The sequence below is a fragment of the Papio anubis genome, chromosome 14 (assembly GCF_008728515.1).
Source record: "Papio anubis isolate 15944 chromosome 14, Panubis1.0, whole genome shotgun sequence".
In the NCBI taxonomy this organism is placed as follows: Eukaryota; Metazoa; Chordata; class Mammalia; order Primates; family Cercopithecidae; genus Papio; species Papio anubis.
This window is the reverse complement of record NC_044989.1, coordinates 103,368,057-103,388,068: the sequence shown is the minus strand read 5'-3', so window position 1 is coordinate 103,388,068 and position 20,012 is coordinate 103,368,057. Positions and strand designations below refer to the sequence as shown.

The 20,012-nt window shown below is 36.6% G+C and overlaps 1 protein-coding gene across 14 annotated transcripts in view; it reads right to left on the bottom strand.

The window, feature by feature from the left end:
* Nucleotides 1-20,012, bottom strand: part of REV1 (REV1 DNA directed polymerase) — an 89,557-nt gene that overhangs the window by 33,155 nt on the left and 36,390 nt on the right. For 13 of the 14 annotated variants that reach the window (XR_002516788.2, XM_003909025.4, XM_017947788.2 and 10 more), the window contains exons 4-8: nucleotides 16,197-16,365; nucleotides 9,143-9,295; nucleotides 5,121-5,830; nucleotides 2,351-2,458; nucleotides 862-978 (exon numbers count right to left, since the gene is read on the bottom strand). Coding sequence is in view for 10 of the 14 variants with exons in the window: in XM_003909025.4 (XP_003909074.2) it covers nucleotides 862-978; nucleotides 2,351-2,458; nucleotides 5,121-5,830; nucleotides 9,143-9,295; nucleotides 16,197-16,365 (1,257 nt within the window). In the remaining 4 variants the exon portion in view is untranslated. The remainder of the gene's footprint in view (nucleotides 1-861; nucleotides 979-2,350; nucleotides 2,459-5,120; nucleotides 5,831-9,142; nucleotides 9,296-16,196; nucleotides 16,366-20,012) is intronic. The other variant, XM_021925104.2, reaches the window with a different exon arrangement.

Genomic DNA, 20,012 nt, shown 5'->3' with positions numbered 1-20,012 from the left:
TCGCTGGCTTTCCTTTTGCCTTAATTTCATTGGAGTCATTGTGACAAGTAAGCCCAACGTTTTATAACTGACAACAAGGGCACTGAAATAACTGCAGTAAAACTAAACTGCATGCTTTCCATTTCACTGTATATCTAACTTCTGACTACTTTCTGGGTAATATATTTCTGAGAAACTAATTTAAAAAATTCTCTTTGGCTTTGCAAAACAACCATGAGAAAACAAATCAATTATTTAAAAAATTTAATTTCTAAGAAAACATTTCTCAGCGAATTTACTCAGGGGAAGAAAGTAATAGACACATGAAAATCTTAATAAGTATCATGACTAGTACAACTTATGATTTTGCTTAATAATATCCAAAATTAAAAAGTCAAGAGAGGCAACAAGGTTATATCTCATAACAAATAGGTTCACTAAAGGATATGGAGAATGATTACTGGTGTTCACTTTTAATTCCAATAAATTACAAGTTCTACTGTTTGTTATCCTACTTCCTCATACAAGTATCTTGAGCAACACAAACTTTAACATTCTTACTGTGATGCAATAACCAAATGACCAGTAATTAACTCTCACAATACACAGAGGCTTCTTTAAAATTATGCCCTTGATTTTTATCCCCAATCTAAATTTATACAAAGCAAATCAATCATATCTTGTAAAACATTCTTCACTCTCTATTTCAGGAAAATGTCACCCTCCAATTCAACAAAACCTAACAGTTGAAATCCTTAAAAGCCCTGAATGAAAAAGCTAATTGCTACAACTCTGCTCTCATTTCTGTAACAACCATGCCAACAGCAAAATCCAGAAGCCGTCCACAGGAGCACTAAGACTTCAAAGACAGCTCATTTGTACCTGCTTTGCCTTTCAGGATTTTATTCTGGTAATACTGCCACTCCAGCTGGGGGTTAGCGCCAGGACGTAAAGGTGCCCTTCCTGTGCCTCTGTTACTTGTAACAGCCACTGGTTTGCCTGTGAGGAAAATATTAAATTATTTCTGCATATGGGTACAGGAATGTTAACAACATGTAAGCAAAACTTTTTCAAATGATTTTTAAAACATGCCTTTTTTTTCTTTACCTTTACTTATGACATTAATCCTTAAAGAAGCTAATACTTTAAAGACTATCAATCACCACGTAAATGTCATCTAAGTTTCTCAGCACCTCCAAAAAAGCCAATTATTTGTGACCATTCTGATACATTTTTTCAGCCTGAAAGCAGCAGTCAACTCAGCCTTCTAGGTTTTTGTTTGATTTCGTATTGTAGAAAACAGGCAACTCAAGACTCTAGATTCAGACATTAAGTGGTGGGGAAAGAAAAACCAAGTATACTTTTTTTGTATTTCTAGAGTTAACATCTATACTTCTCTCTCAATTTTACAGCAACAGAAACTAAATACATACACATCGGAATCACAATCTGACCTACCACATTATCAAACATGAGCATACAGCCCCTCAATTTTTGCTTTAGTATAAACTTACTTTCCTGTATCATTTCCTTTTGTATGTGTGTTAAGTTACAAGCTTACTCTAACTTTGTAAAGCAACAGCATGGATAAATATGTATTTACTCAATGCATTATTCTGAGGACCAATAAATAAAATCAACAATGCATTAAAAAGTTACTCTATGGAAATCAATTATTTAACATTCTAATAACTCCTTTCAGAGCTGAGGAACCACTACCCATGACAAAAATAAAGTCCTGGTATTAACACAGCAGCTTCTGTGCCACAGTGATTCCTTATTTAAGGGAAGAAAACACTAAGTTGTCTCTTTCAGACAGAGGCAAACACTGGAAAACCCAGAATGTATGCTTTTCAAAGTACTAACTAGTTCACAAATATCTGCAATTTCACTAAGACAAAGACTGTCCACACGACTTAACATATTTTAGCAATATTCAATAATGCAAAATTATCCTACAATCAAAACGCTGGGATGTTCATGGGCATCAAGACAGTTAATCAAGTTATTTGCTCAAAAGAGAAAGCATAATGACCCAAGTCTCACAGACAAGAGCCACCATAAAATTTCCATTCATTAACAAGGAATACAGATACAAATTTAGAAAATGCCCAATATAGATCCTGCCTACATTAGTCTTCGATGACATATCCTTCAGGTGAAGATGAATATTGTTCCCTGAAGATCTCTACAGGGAGAAAGAAAAACTCTAATTCCCCTATACCTTCCTTGATAATTGAATACAGAAAATTTGGAAAAATTGATTTTCCCAAGAAAAATCACAATTTTTTTAAAAAGATTTTGTAAACTCTTTGAATATGTATTTACAACAATATATCAATTTTCTTAAAACATAAGCAAGAATACAGACCTTTGAGATCTGGTCTATTTCGTATACCCACTGACACAAAGAAGCAATCCATATCAACATGCATTATACAGCTCTGATGTCTGGGAGAATTCAATACTGACATATCTCCTAGAAGGAAAAAGACAGCATTCAAACCCCAAGCTAATTTTTATTATTTAAAACATCAGGTCTAGTTAATTTTAGAAACTATATTTAAAACATGCTTCACCCAGAATGGAGTCTTTTTAAAAAACCAGAAATGACTACAGATTATTGCTATCACCTCAAGAGAAGCCCAATTTAATTAAGTCTCTAATTAGTTTGTCAAAAAGTACATCTTAAAATTATTTCATTGTGCTGATTATTTTATAAAAATACAAAGGTGTTGGCATACATTTAGTTACATGAAGCTAAGTAAAACTTATCTTGATGATCATTATTCCATGCAATCTATAAACACGCCTGGATAAAATAACAACAATAAAAATGGCTACTATTATCCAGTGCTTGGTAGGTGTCAGGCACTGCTGTTAAGAGGTTTGCATGTATGTATTTATTTAAATTCTCACAACTATGAGGTAGGTAACCGTATCATCTCCATTCTGTAGACTAAAAGTTTAAGTCACACAGCCTATTATTAAGTGGTTGAGCTGTGATTCTGTCCCAAGCAGTCTGATTTCTGAGCCTTAAAACTACCATGTTGCTGTTCTAAGTACTTGAAAAACAGTCTATAAAACATAAATCTGTAAATTTTTACCCTTATGCCATTAAATACTATTAAAGATCAGAGCTGAATGACATAGACCACATTTAAGGAGATAAAGGTGAGTGTCCTCACCTAAGGACAAAAGCTTCTAATCATCCTGAGCTACAATGAGATTCATCAGGGTCATTTTAACCCTAATCCAGGCACAAGCAGAGCTTTCCTCTATTATCAGTCTCATCCTTAGCCTTTTCCTCTGGTCCTCTAAGATACACAAGTTCTGGAAATAAGAACCCTGAACTTGTAAAAAGTTCTGATCTCACAAAGGAGTTTTTCTCAGGCTTGAAAATATTAGTACTGAGGGTTAGTCTTTATAATAGGCTTCCAAAAACAGATATCCCCTAGCAGTTTTGGACCACTCCATTTACCAAACTGTGCCTGCGATAGATAGCATGTACCTAGTTCTCCCCACTTTTTTTTTTTTTTTTTTGAGATAGGGTCTCACTGTGTTGCCCCATCTGAAGTGCAGTGGTGGAATCTGCAGCCTCAACCTCTAGGGCTCAAACAATCCTCCCGCCTCAGCCTTCCAAGTAGCTGGGACCACAGGCCCGTGCCACCACGCCCAGCTAATTTTTTTTTTTCTTTTTGATAGAGACAGGGTCTCACTGTGTTGCCCAGGTTGGTCTTGAACTCCTGGGCTCAAGCAATCCTCCTGCCTCAGCCTCCCCAAGTGTGGGAATTACAGGCATGAGCCACCGTGCCCAGCCTGCTCATGTATTCTTAAGCTCACAACCCCATGAGGCAAACATCGTGGACTATCTATCACTTCTCTTCACAAAGAAAACTAAGACTCAGAGAGGTGAACTAACTTGTCCATAGTCCTGCAGCGTAAGAGTGGCAGAGTAAGGATTCAGATTCATGCTAAACTATCTAACTCCAAAGCCAGGTACTTCCTTACTGCCCTCTATATTATCTCAAATGATTCATAAAATAATCACAATTCTGCTGTATAGAAGTATTTTTCAAAGTATCACATAAACATAATGCAAGCAACTCAAAATAATGCTTTTAAACATTCAAGTAGTACAGAATGCATAAGCCAAATATCTACCAAATGCTTTCACACAATAACAAAATTTCTCATTTTATTCCCATTCATAGAACTAATTAATCATAGTTCTCTGAAGCATTCAGAATTAAATAACCTTCAGGTAACAAGGCCAAGACATGATGTAAGGATAATCTAGTATCTATATTATTCTGAAATATTTCCTAAATACCAAAAAGCATTTTTTGACTAAAAGTACGTAGGAATACATCAAACTCAGTAAAACATAACAGAAAACACCCCACATAGAGTCTCTATCACTTTCTAGGACAGAACCATGAGCTTCTCTCTATACCTCAGTTTCCACAGCTATAAATTAAAGGATAGTATTAATCTCTGAGGTCTCTCCCCATAAAAAAATCCTATAATCTGTAAAAGGAACTAAAACTTCAAACCAGATACTAATTTATGACTGGCACAGAAACACAGTCTGCTACTGTGTTTGCATTTGTTTTTGATAACAAGAAAAGTATTAAAATTCAAAATACAATGAACCAATGCACTTAGATGTCAAATAACCTCACTGAAAGTTTACCACTGTTAATTATAACAGCTCTATGTCAAAACTGATTTAAAAAATCATTATGATGCAAGCTTCTAGAAATTTAACAATTCCTCTTATCAAACCAATTGCATTCTTACAGGGGTTTAAGCACTGGATAGATGTTACATTAACACAGTTCAAAACTTCACCAACCGATAAGGTCTACATGAGGAATGAATGCTCAGAATCCCAACCATCTTACTGTTTAAATTCTCTGAAAATTTTCAGTCAGCCACAATTAAATCTAATTGTTTTAAAAACATTTTAATAAATAAGCTTTCTATAATGTTATGCTTACTATAGATTACATGACTTGACATTCTGAGACTTTTATATTATGAAAACTTCATATTGACCAGAAATACCAATAATAGCGTAAGAGCAAAATGATCAAGCGTGACTGTTTCTTAAGAAAACAATTTTAGTAAGTATCTACCTGTGTCAGTTACAACAAGTGCAGACCTGCCTGTTTTCATTTTTTTTAACTTTTCCCTTCCTGGAAAGATACCATTACTTTGTCTTTGTAGGGTATTGACAAACTCAGTCAATTCACACTTCCACATTGATATGTGATGCAGTCTTGAATGAGAATAGAAGTTTGAAATAAAATTGCAGTCTGAAGGTTTGGATGGCACTGAAGGTGCTGCCTTGCTAAGAGTAGATACTGAAGAAGTGCTTTTTGTGCTTGAAGGCCCCTGAACAGTGGAGTGGTGAGCACCATTGATTTTAGTGTTACTGTGCAAAGGTGATAATGAGAAAGAATTAGTTCTGTGTGGATTCCGCAAAGCATCTGTGTTTCTGGTGCTTTGCTGCAACTGCTGCAGAGTGCAGTCTCTGAAATCAGTGCTGCTCTTCTCAGCCTTATCCTCCTCCTGGGAAGAGGCTGGAGAAAGCCTGCTGGCAACACTGTTGACCATGGGCACCAAGCAATCCTGTGTCTTTAAGGCACCATTAGAGCTAGAAGTGTGTCCATTAAAAATGGCAGTGCTGCCTCTGGGATGAGGAATTCCATTCTGTTTCCTTCCCGGAGAGGTCTGTTCCAGATCCACAAAACTAAAATCATTATTTTCGTCTTCTTCATTCCAACTGTTCATGCCATTGACTTTGACTTCATTTTCTGTTTCAATCTTCTTAACGATGTGATTTCTAAAGCAGGAAAAAAATTTTAAGTTAATACTGTCTGACTTTTAGGTTAAAACAATTTTTTCATTTCAACATTTTCTTAGTGGCACACACTTTGGTATTTCTCTCTTTAGAAACAGGAAACTTTTTTTTTTTTTTTTTTTGAGACGGAGTCTCACTCTGTTGCCCAGGCTGGAGTGCAGTGGCACAATCTCAATTCGCTGCAAGCTCGGCTTCCCAGGTTCACGCCATTCTCCTGCCTCAGCCTCCGGAGTAGCTGGGACTACAGGTGCCCGCCACCGTGCTGGGCTAATTTCTTTTTGTATTTTTAGTAGAGACGGGGTTTCACCGTGTTAGCCAGGATGGTCTCGATCTCCTGACCTCGTGATCCGCCTGCCTCGACCTCCCAAAGTGCTGGGATTACAGGCTTGAGCCACCTCGCCCAGCCAGGAAATTCTTATATTGAATATTGACAATGAAAAAAAACCCTGAAAATTAAACCACAAACTTTATATTCTGATTTGACAAAAGATCATTCTTTGCAAAAGCAGCAAGGTAACTAGAAAAATTCTAGAATATTAACAGCCCTTTAGGTGTTTTTTGTTTGTTTTTTATTTTCACTTCAGATAGTACCAAAGAAGAAATAAAATAGAATATTTCTCATGGCTGAAGAAAAACCCAAAAAACTTTTCAATTATTTTTTCCATAAAGAATTCATTGGAATCTATAAGCTCTAAATATCCAGTTCTGAAGCACAGTGCTTGGCATTTACTACATGGTCAATAAATATCTGCTGAATTAATATACTACAAATAACTTCCACAAAAATGGATTTTAAAACCTTACTTGAATTCTTATTCCTAGCTTTAGTTTTTATGAAAGGTACTATTTGACACATTAAATCCAGTATGAAGCCAGCTAGGTTCAGTAGGAAACAAAGTGACTATATTGATTAACCTATTAATGAGCTAACTGTTGCACAAGTAGACAAAAAGTAAAGCCATGTCAATGTGTGGGGGTAATTCAGTAAAATTTACACCCAGAAAAATGAGGACACTTGCCTTATTGACAAGGGAAATTGTACTTCATTTTAAGAAATGCACATTTAGATGCCAGGGTGGTACAAGGCAATCTGGACCAAGTTTCCTGACGACAGCTTTATAAATGTAGAACCTATGACATATGTTATGCTAAAGTCACATCCTGGCTCCTCTAGACGTTTGTTTAGAAATGCATTCACAAGAATCATCTAAGTAACAAAAACAAAAACCTGAATTACAAAGCAGTAATTCATTCTACTTAGAAATGTCCAAATGTCCACAGCATTAATTCAGTTACAGCGCAGGCTCCAGATGTAGGGCTGCCCTACAGAGCAGTAAGCCACAGGTGAAATTACCACAGTATTACCAGGTTCCACCAAAAGTCCCTCATCCTAATACCAAACTGGTTTCTCAGTAATGAGAGCCTGACTACACAGAAAATCTCCACAAGCTGGATGATCACCCATTTCAGGGTTAGCTCAGGCCCTGGCTAAACATCACATGGAATGTGACAGGCAACTCTGAGTAGATGCCATCCTCACAGATGATCATGCCAGTGAAGGGGAAAAAGACAAACTGGATATGATTAAAAGAAGAAAAAAAGAAAACTTAATTTGTCACATGCAGAGAAAGCCTCTTGAGATAAAGAGAATGCAAGGGAGCAAAATGTCACAGCTGAGCATTTCAAAGAAATGTACAAAATGTACTGAATATACCCCCCAAAAAACCCCAGAAAACAACAAAAGTGATGTACGTCAGAAAGTCTTACATCTAGTTTTGTGTCAAAAACATTAAGATCCTTTACATGCATTATAGCAACACATCCAACAGAAATCCATATACTGGCAGGAAAATACATTGTTAACATACATTCTTCCTGTACTATATAGTTTCTCAGCCTAGACAAATGGACATTTGCAAAGTAGCTGTACTGGAAATATCGTGGGTAGAGCTACATTTCTTAGGCAATGGCATAAATGTATTAAGAAGTAAAATCTAATAGGTAATTTCTTCCTAAAAGTGTCACAAAGAAGATCTTGAAAAAACATATCTATTTTCTACTTTTATTAATGTGGGTAAGAAGAGAAAGATAAAGCTATGTATTCTGTGAAAAGGTTTTCTGGTATTATTTGCTATATACCTTGATACCACATTAGAAAAATTAAAAGCAATAGGTAACATGAAAAATATTTGAATACGTTTGTGAGTACAAGTTAAATAACAAATGACAACAAAAATTACAGAAGGCAGTGATACTGGATCCTCTCAGATTAATTAGACTCCTGGTCTTTTCGGAAAAAAAAAATATATCCAACTCGCAAAGCAAGCAATTTAATAAAGAGAAGGCTAACAAAAATGAATCACTTGATATACAAGGTAAGGCAACCCACCAATTAATTGTGAAACCAATTTATCCAGGGTTGCAACTAAAGCTTTTATCAATATTAAAAAAAAAAAAAAGCAGCCACACAGAATAAAGTCTAGATTCACTCTCAATTCTATAACCAAGGGTCACCAACTAAACTTCCACTTATATATTTACATATTTAGAATTGTAGTTATGAATTTTGAATTTTTCAAAAATAACCCAGAAGTGTTAACATTTTCATTGTCTTTTTATGCATGGAACACAACAAAAATACAGCTGGTGCAGTTAGTTCAGTTTTTGAGAAAGCAATACAAATTACTTGAGGAAATAATTACTTTCATGAAAATCCACGAAAAAACTTAATAACAATTAAGATCCACTAGCTTAAGGTGAGAAACTAGTATGAATGTAAAATCTTACTTACATGTATGAAATTTTCATAAAAATAATTCATTTTTAGGTAAGACACTCATACACATATATTTCAACATATTCATTATAAGTGAATAGCCAGGGTTCATATCTGCTTCTGTCTGTCTGTAACAGAGCAGGCGCCATGCTCACTGATAAAAACCAGCTTTGCGGCCAGGCGTGGTGGCTCCTGCCTGTAACCTCAGCACTTTGGGAGGTCGAGGAGGGTAGATCACAAGGTCAGGAGTTTGAGACCAGCCTGGCCAAGATGGTGAAACCCCACTTCTACTAAAAATACAAAAATTAGCTAGGTGTGGTGGTACACGCCAGTAATGGGGGAGGCTGAGGCAGGATAATCACTTGAACCTTGGAGGCAGAGGTTGTAATGAGCCTAGATTGTACCATTGCACTCCAGCCTGGGCAACAAGAGCAAAACTCCGTCTTAAAAAACAAAACAAAACAAAACAAAACAAAAAAAACCCAGCTTTGCAGTAATCCCCAACTAGACAAACTTACACCCTGTTGTTGAACTGTTTGGCTATATTGCTTGGACCTGGCACAGGATCCTCAGGTCTGCATACAGGATTAAAGCTGAGACCCTTCTGCACACTGGACTGCTTGGTGTACAGCTGATATGGAATGTAGGAGAGGAGTCGTCCAGCTTTGATGCTGAAACAAAAAGCAACATCAATTTAGAGTTCCATACTTGGTGACAATGAGCTTCATGAAAAAAAATCAATGTCTTCAAAGATACAGTATTTCACCAACAACAGGCCATCATCTGTTTTCCTAGTTTATTCCTTCCTGCTCAGTTTTAGTGGTCCCAATACAATATGATCTTAGAGTGGGGAAAAACTGCAAGCACAGAGCTGAACTAGTCAATATTTTAATCCTCATGACTTTATATTTACCACCCTGTCAACAGTTAAGACAGAATCTTTAAGACTTCATCAAAATCTCATCTCATATATTAAGGTTTTCCAGGATAAGTAAACTGAATAAGGATTCTAAATTTCCAAATTCATGTCAGAAACTTAATAAAAATATAGGACAAACTAAAGAATCTCAACTTCAAGAGTAATAATTTATACTATTTTTTTGTATACAGGAATGGTAAGAGCCAAGGCCATTTGAAGATATGAACTCTACAGGGGCCAAAACTATCATGTACATCCTCACAGCATATCACACATCACCACTCAAATCCAGGGAACACCAGTATTACAATGCTAGGTGGTACTAGCACTGTAACCGAAGCTCCCAAATGTCTGCTTCCTTGTGTACTTCAGAACTAAAACTAATTTGACTGCAGTATCTTAAACTGATATTTTCTTGCTAATAAACTGAGTTATATATGGCTACTCTACCTTTAAAATTATCATTTAACTTCAAATTTAAAAACAACCAATCAATATACTTAGGCTATCATCCAAATTTCAAAACAAGCTCCTTTAACAAATTAGAAAATATTTCAAAACAACCTCTGGATTTTAAACCTAAAATATATACCAAGGAATCATCACTTAGTTATTTAGAAAAAGACTGATAAATAACATGATAAAAATACATTTCTTATTGTCTCATAAATCTAAGACTTGATATTTTCATTTTCTTAAATGGTGCCTCACGAAACTTTTTAAAAAATAATAATCATTTAAGAAATGACTGAATTGGCTTACAGAATACTAATTAAAAATAAATGAGTCAACAACTTGGAATACAGGAAAACATACTAACAGATTCTAAAAATGGAACTATATACGACACAGAGTATGTCCTTTATATAATTATATCAATATATATTTAAAAATTCTACCTAAAGTACCTTAAACTATATCAAATGCTATAACTACTAAATTATGATAGTAAAGAACATACTATACTAGTCACAAAACATGTACCCAATGAATTTATTAGCAGGCTAAATGTTTTATCAAAATTTAGGTTACCTTCAAAATACATTCAAACACATTCAAAATTTCAGGTTACATTCAAATATCAGAATCAAAATCCTGAAATTAGACTATTTTTTACTTTTTTCTTCCTCAAACCAACTTTTCTTCCCTTTTTTGAGATGGAGTCTCACTCTGTCGCCCAGGCTGGAGTGCAGTAGCACGATCTTGGCTTCACGCCATTCTCCTGCCTCAGCCTCCCAAGTAGCTGGGACTACAGACACCTGCCACCAGGCCCAGCTAATTTTTTGTATTTTTTTAGTAGAGACAGGGTTTCACCATGTTAGCCAGGATGGTCTCGATCTCCTGACCTCGTGATCCACCCGCCTCCACCTCCCAAAGTGCTGGGATTACAAGCGTGAGCCACCCTGCCTGGCCCTTTTCTTCCTCTAATAGTTGGTCTCAATTGCCTAACTATAAATCTTTGTTCTGTGGTATTATGTGTATCAACCCACTTGCTTCCCCCGCCAAAAGAAGTACCGATACTTAATACCTAAAATAAAATCCCAACCTTAGCTTTCCATCCTTTATCATAGATAGCTGTAACTAAGAAATAAGTAGAGAGTGAAACTACACCCACTGTGCCAGCTGCACATCTCAGGTAAAACCAAAGTGCAATGAACAAAGTGCCCTATGATCATGCTCGCTTTTCCTGACCTACTGACAGCATGCTGGAGTGATGCAGACTCTACAGGTGCTCTCTATGGTCAGCACTCATCATATACAAGACTGTCAGGCCTTGTCCAACTCCTAACAAGAGCCATGGGGCCACCCGCAGAATTCCTAGGATTACATAAGTCAGTCCATGGAGACTGCTACGAAATTAGACAGCTAATTTGAATACTCCAAGTCTCAAATCAGGTATCCTCAGAGATACTCAGTAAAAAGAATTAAAGCCCAACACACTATAGTAATGTTAGCCAAGTAATGTCAGTTATAATCTGAAGCCTAAACCACTGATCTATCAGTTGTATACTCCTAATTATCCCTGCTTACCCATTTATCTATCTACAGATATATAGACAGAAATATTATCTGAAAGCATATTTGTATAAGACCTTTTTAAAAATCTCTCTGCGATTAATTTCTCACATTTACTAATTTCCCCTCTTGTTCTAAGCGCAAAGAAACTGTACTGACATTTTCTACTATTCTTTCAAAACCAAAAGCAGAGGATAATAAAAAAATCCATCTTTATCCAAAAGATAATACTACACGATTTCCTTATACACTGAGTTTTTTCATGTACATTGAAACTAGACTCTGATATATATATATGAAAGAGTTTACATTCTATACAACGGATCAAAACACAGTCATAGCAAGTGAAATATTCACCTATTTTGCGAAGTCTTACTCTTGCTTTGTTCTACAGCCTCTGTGTTCAGGCAGAACAAAATAAAACACAAGGAATGGCAAAAAAACTAATGAGAGATAAAACTGCAATCAATTTTTATTTAAATGAGTTGAATAAGCACTCTAATATTTACACTGAATGTAATTAGAAACCAAAGTTTTGGCTCATATGTAAGCACATGACAAATGTAAATGGTTTGGGAATTTAGAAAGAAAAGATAAACTGAAAGTTCTACTAGTAGATCCCATTGAGTTGGCATGAACTGGAACAATAAATTATCATTCTGTCGCAACTCCCAACAGATCTACGTGACCATCTAATTACAGGATATACAAATATAATAAGGCCAAGCTACGAGGTTCTCAATCTACAAGGATCAACACAAAATCAAGAACAACAAAAACAAGAACAATCTGTAGTAACTTAGGACAATACTTTTAAATTACGCTCCATGACACTCCTCAAGCTTGATGGGCCAGTGGGGTATGTCATAGCAGCTTCTCATCTATTCCACATTCCAAATTTCAATGTAAAATTGTCTCAAGACAAAGACTGTGACAAAAATTTTTAAAACCATTACTTTCAATACACTATGTACAAGTTTGAGATTTACAAAACAAAGGGTTTAGTAAAATAATTTCAGACTTTAACATACACAGGCTCCTCATTAAAGGACTCCTTTGCCTCTTCAAAGTCAGGGCCCTATAATACAATGATTATGCCTACATTAACTCAGTTCTACTGACATACAGACCTCAGGGAACTGAAATGAAAGCAACACCCCACGTACTTACAAGTGGCAGTTTCTTTCCAAACTGCTCGAATAAAAACAAACACTAATTATTCAGAATAGTATGTATCATTTATTAAATAGCTAATACATGTTAAGACTTTTAAGTATAATAAAATCTCATTAAAGCACAGCTAAGAAGAGATCAACCAGGGATTAGAGTGTGAATAAAAACAGTGCCATGATTTAACCAAAAGGATTCCATGTTACAATGACATAATGGACTCCTGGCATTTAAGACATATGAGATATATGCCAACAGTGATCCATTTCCCCATGGGCCATCTATAACAAGCTGAATCTAATGGTACAGAAGGACACAAACAGGATTCAGAACACCCGGACTCTAAAACGTGCTCTGTTCTTGGGCAAGTTAGTGAACCCTACTGGCCCTGTCTCCTCAAATACAAAATGAGGCCAATAGGATATATAATCATGCTGTCCAAAGTCACTCTTAAAGACAAATGATTCAGTCTCAGTCCACACTAAGATAAAATCCATTAAAGTGAATTTTAAAACGTATTATCGAAGTTGCTTTTTCTATCTTATTATCTCCCTAGCTGCATTTGGCAAAAAGAAAACGTGCAAAAAACTCAACTGTAATGGAAAACAGCATTTCCTTTTCTTTTTTTTTTTTGAGATGGAGTCTCGCTCTGTCACCCAGGCTGGAATGTAGTGGTGTGATCTTGGCTCACTGCAACCTCCACCTCCCAGGTTCAAGCAATTCTCCTGCCTCAGCCTCCTGAGTAGATGGGATTATAGGCACCCACCACCACGCCTGGCTAATTTTTGTATTTTTAGTAGAGACAGGCTTTCACCATATTGGCCAGGCTGGTCTTGAACTCCTGACCTTGTGATCCACCCACCTCAGCCTCCCAAAGTGGTGGGATTACAGGTGTGAGCTACCGCACCCGGCCGGAAAACACCATTTTCTACATAAATCAAAACCCCCCAGCAACAGCCCTTTCCCCTCGATGCTCCTCCTGCTCATAGAAATCCCCCATTCCCTCCAAAGCCTAACTATTGCTCCCAGATAAAAACTCTAGCTCTAGTGACAACACAGCTCAACTCTGAGTGATCCAACTTCAAATACTGAGAACAAGTCCTCTGAAGAGACACATCCCTAAAAGCCATTTTAATCAATACTGTATCACTGACAGACAGTGGCTAGATCATGAGATCACAGTGTAAAGGAAGAAATCAGTGGGATGTTATAGGGATGAGCCTTTAACTTTATCCCTCAAAGTTTAAAAAATCCTTAATATGTCAAATATATTTGACTTTTTGTTTGTTTGTTTGTTTTGAGACAGAGTCTTGCTCTGTCGCCAGGCTGGAGTGCAGTGACACAATCTTGGCTCATTGTAACCTTTGGCTCACTGCAATCTCCACCTCCCAGGTTCAAGCAATTCTGCCTCAGCCTCCCGAGTAGCTGGGACTACAGGCGCGCGCCACCACGCCCAGCTAATTTTGTATTTTTAATAGACATAGGGTTTCACCATGTTGGCCAGGATGGTCTCGATCTCTTGACCTCGTGATCCACCTGCATTGGCCTCCCAAAGTGCTGGGATTAAAGGTGTGAGCCACTGCACCCAGCCAATATATTTGACTTTCTAGAGGTAGTAATGTACTTTTGAATTTTTGGAATTTTCTAATTGTTAATGTTACAGAATAAAAATAAAACAGTAACAGGAGCTTCTCATATATTACACCTCTACAACACGCCAGGCTGTGCCAGGCTGTACAGACAAACAATTTTTATCTCTCACATAACCACAGCAGGTAGGTATTAGCCTTCTTTCACAAATGAGGAAACAAGGTTCTGAGTGACTGCATAAATTTTTTTTTTTCCTTTTTCCTGAGATGGAGTCTTTCTCTGTCACCCAGGCTGGTGCAGTGGTGCCATCTCAGCTCACTGGAGCCTCCCATCTCCTGGGTTCAAGTGATTCTCCTGCCTCAGCCTCCCAAGTAACTGGGATTACAGGCGTAAGCCACCACCCCCCAACTAATTGTATTTTTAGTACAGACGGGGTTTCACCATGTTGGCCACGCTGGTCTCCGCCCACGTCGGCCTCCCAAAGGGCTGGGATTACAGGCGTGAGCCACCACACCGGCCAAGCATAAAGTTTCTAAAATTATACCAGGTTACATGGATACTGGACTGCCGAGTTTGATGTGAAGCCAAGTATGTCTCCAGAGCCCAGGTGCAGCCTTTTCCACCATGTTGCTTCTCCGTGAATTTATGCAGCTAAATACGCTATACAAAAGAACTGAGTTAAGATATAACTTGTGGAACAGTTAATGGAGGGTGTTATAATTAGTAAAAGCAAGAACCAGAAAAAAAATTCAGCAACTGACTTAAAAAGATAAGCAATTTCTCTCATACTGATTATAAACTATCCATACATAAAATTACTATTTTAATATTTTAATTCTATCTTTATAAATCAGCAACTGCTCATATGTATTGTATACCTCATGTCATTTAAAAATATAAACCACTTAAGTTTTGGCTCATCCCCAAGGTTTCAGATAACATATTTAAACTTAGGAAGTCAGTATGAATGGCCACCACTGATTTACAATTATCATTTCCAAACCAACAGCAGAGAAACCACAATATAATCATTAAAAAACAGTAAATAATACTGCGAACTGTACTCCCTCCTTTCCCCTACTCCTAGCATTCTAGGTCCACATTATCTTGATGTATTAATATGCTAAAAACCCATATAATAGGCAACATGGTATAATTTACTCATACATTACTCATTCTTTCTCTCCCAGCAGAATATAAACTTCATGAGGTAGTGAAGGGATCTTTGCTTTGTTCACTGTTATTTCCCAAGAACACAGAACACCGCCTAGTCTGTAGGAGGTGCACATATATTTGTTGAATAACATGCTTGATCCACCTTCTCCAATAACTGGTTTCTGCCACTTTCCTGAGTCATCACCCCTAACTCCTGGCAAAAACATTAACATGCTACTTTTATTAGGATGCCAAATCCTAGGCTATAGTATTATCAACATGAGGTTAAAGAGTAGTGTTAAGACATTATTTTTCACCCTGTCAATTAGGAGGCAATACATTAGTTACATACTTATAAAAGAAATAAAAAGGCCAGGCACAGTGGTTGTAGTCTCAGCACTTTGGGAGGCCAAGGCTGGAGGACTGCTTGAGTCTGAGACCAGTCTGGGCAACACAGTGAAACCCATCTCTACAAAAAATACAAAAAATCAGCTAGGTGTGGTGGCGTATGCCTGTAGTCCCAGCTACTCAGGAGGCTGAAGTGGAAGGGTTGCTTGAGCCTGGGAGGTGGAGGCTGCAGTGAGCAGTGATTACACCACTGCACTCTAGCGTGGGCAACAAAGTGAGACCCTGTCTCAAAAAAAATAATAAATAATAAATAAATAAATAGTGTTCCAATTTTAAAAACTTATTAATTAAATTTAATAAAAAATTAAACTTACCTTTCCACAATCCATTCTGGTCGAATTACTTTTTCCCCCTTTAATTCTTTAATTTTGGCATTGGGAAGATTTGTGGCAATAATATGTGTTGTTTTAGATCTGGAATAATATACATGGTATTGACCTCCATGCAACATCATTAGTTTTCTCAATTCCTCAGCAGAAGGATCTGCAAAATTTATATTAAAATGTATTAAGAGTCTTACGTGTAAGAAAGTAGAACCCTAGTGAATAACTCCTTAAATAGGTGAACTTTAAGAATGTCATTGGTTCACCTTCTCCTTGGCTGTGCTGCCAGGTAAACAAAGCTGGGAGGTAAATTACAAAGTGAGGAAGCTATGTTGCTTTAGTACATCCTCCTTCTCTAGCTGCCACACAGCCAACTAATACAAAAACATCTAACAAGTGCCTAGCAGAGCAAATAGGGACCTCAAGTAATGAATCAAATACTAATAACAGAACAAATATTTTTACATTTTTGACGTTACTTAGCATATGACCTTGATATTGTTCATAAAAATTAACTATAAACCCATTTATGAATCATTTTACAAAGACTAATCCTTCAGCTCCTCCAGACTATACGAGAGGAGTCAGATAAATAATACTTACACTTACTATAAAGGAGACTTACTGTAGGGCTTATTAGTAGATTTTACTTCTAGAAAGCTTTATGATTTTTATTTTTATTTAAGAAAATATCTTAAAACTTAATCGAATAGTAAATATTATCCAGTTCCCTAATATGAAATTTCATAAAGGCCAAAAAATAAAGTCCAGCAACACAAAAAGGATTGCAAACCAAGAAACACCATTTTTTTCTTCAATTTTGTTTCAAATGATTTATTCTTAATAAAACTACAGAAAATATCTTAAATGTCTTAAATACTGGAAATATTTTAAGAAAATATCTTAAAGAAGCAATGTGACTTATGCTTCCCTCTAAAAAGAAATGTCTGATTCACTAAAGTCATATTATGACCTGCATTACTAGCATCACATTAATCATTACTGTTCCCTTCCTTTCACCTATCATCCTAACTAATGCTCTCACACCTCCCCTAACAACAGCTGTACCCGGGAGTTTCCACATGTGGCTTATCCCAAGCTTAATCCCAAGCAATATAGGTCCAAGTATTTAAATAAACATTTTCATTATGACAATAATTAGGTGAGCTTTAGTTTCTAGAAGATAAAAAACAGCACATACAGACATACTAGGTTTGTCTAAATTTTACAGCACATAATTTGACATTACTGATTACAAATATTAGCACTATTCAGCAGAAAATATAATGCAAGCCACATAAAAATTTTCTAGTAACCTCATTACAGTGAAAAGGTGAAATTAACTTTATTTACCCCAATATATCCAAAATATTATTTCAACATGTAATCAACAGAAAAAATATGAGATTTTTACATCCTGTTTTCTTCTTAAATCTCTGGAATCCAGTGCATATTTTACATTTACAACACATCACAATTTAGAATAGCTGTATTTCAAGCGCTTAACACATGTTACTAGTAGCTACCAAACTGGGCAGTGTCATACAAAGAGATTTAAAAGCATCCTTTTAAACAAAATGAATTCAAAATTAATAATGGAAGTTTTCAGGGTTAAGGTTAAGTTAAAAACTGAACTATAGCATCAGAGTGATTTAAAGTAAAACAGTGGAAATTAAACAGCTAGCCAGTCAGGAGTCTAGAGTTCAGTTTCTTTCTCTAATATTAAAGAACCTGGCTGATCTTATAAAGTAACAGTGAGAAATACCAAATTAAAGGCTATATTATAACGCATTAATATGGGTACCAAATCCAATGAAGTCACAGAAATCTAAAAAATTAATTTGCAAGTTAATCTGTAACTTTCCTAAACTAATTCTATTTAATGACTTAAAGAGAAAATGGCTGTCCTTTACCAAATAAAAAGACATGTCAAGAACACATTAACTTTCCATATACATACTCATCAACTACTCCCCCCTCTACTAGCTGCTCTTTGAAAACTAATTACTCCAGAAATTTGGAACTGGAAAATACATTGCCCTTCTACTGGATGAAGCGAAGAGGGCTCTTTGAAGTTCACTTTTGAAAGGTCTTACATATTCTTCAGTGTGAAGTGAAGCATGAAAACCAATCTAGTTAAAAGGCAAGATCATATAAACTATGGAATAAGACTGAACTGAGTTTAATCTTAGTTTTCACACTCCTGAGTTGTGTGACTTTGGAGAAGTTGTTTAACTTCTTCAGGCTTTCTCCTCCTTCTCCATAAACAAAGCTGTTACCATGAAATGAGTCTGGCACGTACTCAATATGAAAACTGCTGTTATTATAAACTACGATCACACTAGAACTCCCTTTCGAGTAACGTATATGACCTCAGGATCCTGCCCTAGATTCTACAAAAAAAAAAAAAAAAAAAATGACAGAAGACAACATACATAGGCTGGCACACGGTGACCCGAAGCTTCAACAAAAACAGACCTGCCAATAGTGCACTATGGACAGCGGCCAGGGACCACTTTGTCAGGCCCAACAGCCTGGCATGCTAACTCTTGGCGTGTATGGTAGCTGGAAGCTACCCTATTTTGGTGTTTTGTTTGTTTGTTTGTTTGTTTGTTTTAATTTTTAGAGCAGTATTTCTCTCTGGTTCTATTTCTTCAATACTAGAACATACTTCCTTATTACAAGTCCAAAGGAACATACACGATAACTGCAGATTTGCATAATAAATTCATTTTTGTATTTAACGCTCTCCTTTAATTCAGCAGATGGGTTAATTAGAAAAAAAAATTGGGAGTCAAGCAGTGGCTCATACCTGTAATCCCAGCACTTTGGGAGGCCAAGGCGGGCAGACTGCTTGAGCTCAGGAATTCAAGACCAGCCTGGGCAACAAAGTGAGACCCTGTCTCTACAAAATATGGAAAAAAATTAACCAGGTGTGGTGGTGTGTGCCTGTAGTCCCAGCTACTACGGAGTCTGAGGTGGATACTTTGAACCAGAGAGGTAGAGTTTGCAGTAAGCTGAGCTTGCACCACTGCACTCCAGCCTGGGTGACAGAGCCAGAGCCAGTCTTTAGAAAAAAAAAAAAAAAAAAAAAAAAAAAAAAAAAAAAGAAAGAAAAGAAATAAATGGAAAAAACAAAAAAAAAATGGGGAGATAATATCCAACCATGAAAGCTATGACATTAAACACTGTGTGACAAACTGCCTACAGAACCCATCCCTGCAATGTACTGTAAACAGTTAACTTTCTCCATAGCACTGATAATCTGAAATTACCATGTCTGTTTTTACTTGTTTACTGTGAGATTCCCCCCTGAAACATATGCTCTTTGAAGGCAGGAACCTCGTCTGTCAAGCACTTTCATATCCCTGACACAAAGCAGGTGCTCAGTGAGTATTTGCTCAATTCATTAACATCCTCAATGCATCAGACTCCTGCCTAGAATCCATCCTCCAGCAAAAGTGGAGTACAAGTGGTACCAATACTTAAAATCTCAAAACACTTATTCACTCACTCACAAATCAGAGAGGCCATACAATGTATTAAGAGGACAGACTCCAACGCGGGAATCACTAAGGTCAAATCCTGGCTCCATCACTTGCTAGTTATGTGGATTTCAGGTAAGTTATTTAACTTCTCAGAACCTCAGTTTCCTCACATGTAAATTGGGGATAATAATAGTGTCTCAAAGGACTTCTGTAGGAATTAAGAGCTAAAAATTATAAATTACTGAGAAAAGTAACTTGCATATAGTAAAAGTTATGTGGCCAGGTGCGGTAGCTCACACCTGTAATCCCAGCACTCTGT